This window comes from Oryzias melastigma, linkage group LG10, assembly GCF_002922805.2.
Source record: "Oryzias melastigma strain HK-1 linkage group LG10, ASM292280v2, whole genome shotgun sequence".
NCBI lineage: Eukaryota > Metazoa > Chordata > Actinopteri > Beloniformes > Adrianichthyidae > Oryzias > Oryzias melastigma.
In genome coordinates this window covers 9599687-9606690 of record NC_050521.1, presented here as the reverse complement: position 1 = coordinate 9606690, position 7004 = coordinate 9599687, and the positions used below count along the sequence as shown (strand labels likewise).

The 7004-nt window shown below is 36.8% G+C and overlaps 2 protein-coding genes across 3 annotated transcripts in view; both read right to left on the bottom strand.

Annotated features, from left to right (window-relative positions):
• Positions 1–2932, bottom strand: part of LOC118599275 (extracellular calcium-sensing receptor-like) — a 3114-nt gene extending 182 nt beyond the window's left edge. The window contains exons 1-5 of the mRNA XM_036214051.1: positions 2884–2932; positions 1544–1697; positions 1142–1427; positions 359–1018; positions 58–288 (exon numbers count right to left, since the gene is read on the bottom strand). Of these exons, the coding sequence (XP_036069944.1) occupies positions 58–288; positions 359–1018; positions 1142–1427; positions 1544–1697; positions 2884–2932 (1380 nt within the window). The remainder of the gene's footprint in view (positions 1–57; positions 289–358; positions 1019–1141; positions 1428–1543; positions 1698–2883) is intronic.
• Positions 2933–3361: 429 nt separating this feature from the next.
• Positions 3362–7004, bottom strand: part of LOC112145182 (extracellular calcium-sensing receptor-like) — a 7840-nt gene continuing 4197 nt past the window's right edge. For both annotated transcript variants that reach the window (XM_024270283.2, XM_036214112.1), the window contains one exon: positions 3362–4320. In XM_024270283.2, the coding sequence (XP_024126051.2) occupies positions 3413–4320 (908 nt within the window). In that variant the 3' untranslated portion in view covers positions 3362–3412. The remainder of the gene's footprint in view (positions 4321–7004) is intronic.

The window sequence follows — 7004 nt, the reverse complement described above, 5'->3', positions numbered from 1 at the left end:
TATTGCTTTTTGTAATTCATCTAAACTTTTACTGATTTTTTTTTTAAATGTATTTACCTCATGGTTCTCTTCAGCCCAAGGAGAACTCACACCTGGGTTAACATCAAACTGCTGACCTTCAGGCTGGGAGGCATCATAGTAACCAATGGTTTGGAACAGTGTGTGGCCGGTTTCATCCATCTGCCAGTTTACCAGAGCGTAGTGTGCTACAGGGTCACCCAAATCATCAAAGAACACATTCTCACCAGTGTCAGTGGTGAAATTTACCCTTGACAGGTAATACAATACCTACAGAAAAAAAAGATATTTTACAAGTCAGCATTTTAGATGTTGCCACAATATTGTGTTGTTGTGTTACCTGCCATGGCTGTATATTTTTCCTATCAGCACATGAGTTGTTCTCAAAAGGCCCCTGTTCATTTTCAAAGTTAATTAACATGTTCAGGGCATGAGCGATTGCATATGTGCCCTTATAAATATTATTCAGCAGGCTGGTATCTGACACATCTGTGAACGGCAGGTTGACTTTCCTTAGAGTCTCCATCCTATTACACGGTTTGTAATCCTGAGCCTCTGTTTTGTACTTCAGGGTGCAGTTGAATACCATCTCCCACAACTCCACAAGCCCCTGATTTCCTTCTGTAATGGAGGGCTTGCTGTTTCTTAGGAACTCCTGTAATCCAGGGATGGGCGAACTTAGTGCTGCAAATCCGACTGCGCCTTGGACCACAGCATAGTTCATTGGAGTGGCAATTTGTCGATATGTAATCCACCCTTCACTTCCTACCCACTGCAGACCAGTTACACTCTGTGCATGAAGCTCTCTGAATAGTATATCAAGGTCTGTACCGTCTGCAAATGCCACAATTACCTTAGAAGTGGATTTTTTGATAATATTCACGACATCTAAGAAACGCTGCCTTGGATCGGTTCTGTAAATGTCATTAGGGATGGTTCTAAAGAAAGAAGGGTAGTCTCCTCTGTTACTGAGACAGGCACAAGTGGCTGAATGACTTATCTAAAAGAAAAAGGGCATTGGATAATTACAACATAGATTTTAAAGTCATCCCTTCAAAATGTGAATAATTTTTGATTCAAATGTGATCTGTGATCAGAAGAAGTGCTCATCTATAACACTCACCACAGGTATATGGAAGGGTCCTAGTGTGCGTTCTATGCCAATAGTAGAATTGGAGGTGGTGTCCCCAATGACAGCATGAACACTGGAGGGTTTATCACAGCTGCTTTTCTCCCCTTCGTACACATTCATGAGATTTAACAATGCTCTTATGGACAGGGGGATACTGGGGCAAGAATCAAATATTATGTAACCAAGGGTCACATCTGGCAAAAGCTCTGAGCTGTTGTTTATTTCCTCAATGGCAAACATCATGGTGTATGCATACTGAAGTTCACCTTGGTCCAGCCTTAAAAAGGAGACAAAAAGGTTTATTCTGGTAAAAGGCATAACATAAAACACAGAACGATCTAAAGAAAAAAAAAAGGATTCGGCATTTATATGTATGTGTGATCACTCTCTTACCCTTCACACTGGATTGAACCTGGGTTGAGTTCAAGAGCTGAACTCGCAGTGACTGGGCTCTGGTGAAAGGAAAAAATTCCTCCAATAGTAATGTCTCCTTCCTTGAAAAATGAAGACAGTTCTTTGGTCCCATACGTTTGACACGTGGGCTTTCCTTCTCTCACAGCCACAAGAAAAAAGGAGTAAGTCTGCTATCAGCAGCATTGTACCTCAACGAATGCCCAAAGTTTTGAGATTAGCCCTCCAAAATCTTATCATATTATTGGAGCTCTCCATCACAAAGCCACCAGGTCTTCCACCAATGGTATTGTTTGAATGTGAGTGACAAGAGAAAGGCCCTATTACAAGCTTAGACGAACTACCAATTAAAGCCATTTTTTCACAACAGTAATATTTTACAATAAAACATACTTTTTAGGTTGCAATTAGGTTGCAAAAAATGTATTTATGTTAATTTTGTATTTTCAAAGTTATATTCAGTTAATGTTTTTTTTTTTATTCAAAATTCTATTAAATTTTTTTAAAGGTATAATTTCGCAATCATAGTACTTTCCTTAAGAGACTGTCAATTAGAACAACAAATGTATACAAAGCATCTATATGTTCTACATTTGTCTTCAGCAACATAACACCAACAAACCATGTCAGAGCATTTCAAAAGTTTAATTTGATGTATTTGCTTCACACAGGTACATGAAGACTAAAATGAGCAAAAGACCAGATGTTTTCTGTCTTACAGAACATTTGGTGGCAGCTGTTTAAGTCTACATGTTGAGTCTACACTAAAGCAATAAATTCAACAAAAATGAATGTGAGAACATTCAGCTAATTAGAATTAAGTTACATCAGATTCAGCAAACATTTGTCACAAATGCTGCATAGTTATTACATTTTAATCAAATTTAATTTGATTTGAATGTTTCAATTAAAAACATGTTGATGCTAAATGTAAATATAAACGGCGATGCTTAATGCTAAATGTATGTAAACTATTTTAAAAAGTCGAAATTAAATTTTGAATTTCAAAGTAATTCTAAATGCAAATCATAATTGGAAATGTGCACCTGAATAATACATCTGTATGCACTATATATTGAACATATATATATATATATATATATATATATATATATATAATATATCTAAATGTTAAATGTACAATAAATGATGTTTTACTTTATGATGGTTGTAAAGCTTATACGTTAAACATAAATCTTGTTTAGAGTGAAGGAGTTAAGATGTGCCAGGACATGTTTATTACATGAACAGCACTAAGGGGCCCTTGCTAGGGGTTTTCAGTGAGAAATTAGAACGACATGCCTACTTCTATAAGTGTTCACCACGACCTGTCGCCCACAGCATGGCCATAGAAAAAATAGGCATGAACATTTTCGCACTACAGATTCACCAAGTCATCAACAACCTTGATATTTCCAGCAGGCCACCTGAATGGCCTGTACAGATTTTCCAAATTTTCACCTGCAGACACCCCATAACACCCCGTAAGGGCAGTAGAGACTAAGCAACAAAAGAGGAACTGCTCCTTTATATCCAATACAACAAAATATCAGCTAGGAGGACACCTAACTTGGGCGAAAGTCCTGTGTCTGACCACAAATATACAGAAGTTAAAATAATTACATTGTATCTCATTAACGGACGTAAAATTACCTCGATATTCTGTGTATAAGCTGAGAGAAGTGACAGGAAAAAAAGGTTGAGGTGCCCTTATCTACACAAATTTCAAAACGAACCAAATAAAGAACGTAGCCTTGAAATCTCAAAGACCGAAATCAGCTAACTTCTGTGTTTGGTTTTTTTTACATCTTAACATATCATTTTGGAGTCACTACCATGCACAAGCCTTTATTATGTTTTTACTTGATTTCTCCCCATCATGTGGTTTTTAGTGTTCCTCTCTGGCTTCAGTAATAAAATGTAACATTTGGGAGCAAATATACAGAAAAGCAAACCAAAGCTGGAGGCCAAAATTGCAAAGATTTCTACAGCTACAGTGAATTTTCCAGGAGAACTCACATATGCTGGGATAAATGTGACCCAGACTGCAATAAATATCAACATGCTGAATGTGATGAATTTTGCTTCATTGAAATTGTCCGGCAGCTTTCGAGCTAAAAAAGCAAGGATCAGGCATAATACCGCTAGAAGGCCAATATACCCTAACACAACCCAAAACCCTATAGATGACCCTAAGCTACACTCTAGAATTATCCTTTCTGCTGCATAAACTGTATTTTTGTGAGGAAAGGGTGGTGCCAGAGTTAACCACACCACACAAATCAACACCTGCAGAAAAGTGCCACCAAGAACACCCATTCTTTGTAACAACACAGAACACTGAGGAACTGTGTTGGCTGGTCTTTTGGCTGTAAAGGCAATCACCACCGTTATGGTCTTAGTCAAAATGCATGAAATACACAAAGCAAAGGTTATGCCAAATGCTACATGGCGCAACATACAGGACCAGTCAGTGGGTTGACCAATGAAGGTCAGAGCACACAGGAAACATAAAGTCAAGGAGAGCAGCAGAAAGAAGCTTAGCTCAGAGTTACTGGCTTTGACCAGAGGTGTGTGACGGAACCAAAAGAAGACAAAAGACACAACGAGTGTTAAACTTGCTCCAAACAAAGAGAAACCAGCGAGGAGGGCACCCATGGTCTCTTCATAAGACAGGAACTCAATCACCTTTGGAACACACTTGTTATGATCTTCATTTGACCAGTACTCCAGTGGACACGGAGAACACTCTGCAGAATCTGCATGGAAAAACATATAAATCTTTGGATTCTGTCCATCAAAATAATTGTTCGAAAGTAAAAAACAATATATTGTATTAAATTTACATCATTGGCACTGTTTGGCATTAAAAAAATGTTAATCAATTTAAAAAAGTAAATCTTTTTCATTTGAGAGAAGTTTTTACTCACAGATTGAATAATTTTAAGTGGTTGCGTCTTTTATTTTGAGTATTATAACCTACAAACATACAAACTGTAAGCATTTTGGACTATATAAGTAAAACTGAATTGAATTGAATTAAAACAACTTCTAACTGAAAGTTTTTTGTAGGTTCACAAGATTGAAATGTCGCTGTGTAATTTAGGCAGTAGTCAAAGGAGGGTGCTTTTGCTTATTTGATTAAATTTACATCCTTGGCACAGTTTAGCATTGATTTTTTTATCAATTTCAAAAAGTATTTTTTTTTTATTTGAGAGAAGTTTTTACTCACAGATTGAATAATTTTAAGTGGTTGTGTCTTTTATTTCGAGTATTATAACCTACAAATATACAAACTGTAAAACAACTTTTAACTGAAAGCTTTTTGTAGGTTCACAAGATTGAAATGTGCTGTGTAATTTAGGCAGTAGTTAAAGGAGGGTGCTTCGACAGCCCTTTTCATGGAAATAGATTCTAACCATTGAGATATTACATGGTACTTCACATAAAATGGGAAGGAGTCTGAGCTTGCAAAGGAGGTTCACCCAGTATCGGCTACAATTAGTTGGGCTCATATCTACCCATAGTTTAGCCGCTGAAACCCAACTCCTCAAGAGGGGTTGTACTCTCTTCTACTGTGGAAAGAGCTGGAGGGATGAAGCAAGGCCATGGTGAGTGGCAGTGGCCTGTTATATGCCTGCCTATACATTAAAGAAGAGGTGCCAGACTCCAGGCCTTGACGCCTGGTGTCTAACTTGTTTTCCAACCAACCTGCTATCGATGCTCCTTATTGGCTAAACACACCTGATCCAGATAATCAACAGCAGATAAGGCAGGGTTCCTGGAAAACCAGTTGGAGGCCTGGAGTTTGACACCTAAGTTTACCACTGTGAACAAGAGAGTCATGTCTCTCTTCCTTCAGGTTTGCACGAGTCTTTTACTGATGATTTATGACCAGCAGTACAGAGTGCCTGGTTTTCTTGAAGTCTATAGGTGGAGTAGCAAACATTGTTCTGGATAGGGCATTCAAGGTTTTACTGGGAGACTTCAGCACCATTGTGGTTAATGACTGATACATGGACGGGCTTGAATTACACAAAACCTCGAGTAACTTAAATTCTCCTCCTCTCTTTTCAGTCTGTGGGGCCTTGATTTTTAAAGAAGTACAACATTTTATCAAATCTGAATGGACTTTAGACCAGTGGACAACAGTCTAGTTACTTTTGAAAACATAGTACATTTTGAATCTTCCTAAACAAATATCATCAAACTATAAAACAAACCTGCTCCTGAAATAAAACAGACTGTGAACCTTCAAAAAAAAGAAACTCACTGGTGGAATTGCTGATCTCTCCAGCCGCACAAGCGATGCAGGAAAAGCAACAAATGGGTTTGCCTTTAATCACAGCCTGTCGGAAACCAGGAAAGCAACTCTCACTGCATACAGAAATTGGCCTCTGTAACAACAATAGATTTTAATCATCAGTTTGCAGTTCTAACATCTGATGTAGGATGAGAAACATTCAGTTAAGGGTTCAAATTAAATCAGGAAAGATGCCTTTTTTTTTTTTCAAAGAGAGCGGATATTCTTTTANATGAGAAACATTCAGTTGAGGGTTCAAATTAAATCAGGAAAGATGTCATATATTTTTTTTTTTTTGCAAACAGAGCGGATATTCTATTAATTCTCACTTTTTTGTCATTAAAAAACTTCAAATATTTAAGAGTAGTTTAGAAGAATGACAGTTTCTTTACAGCAATAGTAAAAATTAGCTTAATGTCAAACTAAAATGACTTCATTTATTATTTATTCAACATTCATATACAATTCATTTAATTGAAAGTCATGCGACCTTTTCTAATTTCTGAAATACAGGATAGCACAACAGTATGATCAGAATTATCTTTATTGTGTCTGTTATCCTAAAGAAAAACTTAAAAAAGTTAAGGGATTCTCTGAGTAATGTGATATTCAAAAATGTACCAGAAAAAATTCAGCTTTCTGGTTTGACATTATAATTTTTTATGTCAATGATCTTGTTTTAGAGTACAAGTTACGATAATCTCATTGAAAATTCCTTCATTTCTCTTACATGAAAAATATATAACACCTTAAAATACTTATGTTAATTTTTATAGTTTAAATTATGACTCTTGTTTGGAATAAAAATGTGGGATAAAAAGGCTGACACCTGTTTAGATTCTCCAAACCATGTGAGATTCATCTCTTTTATTGTAAACTGCTTTCCATCTGGAAGTGAGGCATCATAGCTCCCTACAGTCACAAACACGGGATCTCCTGCGGAGTTCTTTTGCCAGTTCACCAGTTGATAGGTCGCTGCAGGATCTCCTCTTTCGTCAAAGTACACTTTCTCTCCTGATTGAAGAGAAAAATTCACATCCTGGATATGTTTGGCAATCTATTGATAGAAACAAAGCATAGAACATGACCTTAAATGTCAGTGTATTCATTCAAAATGTATTATGTGTTTTACAAAGTTAC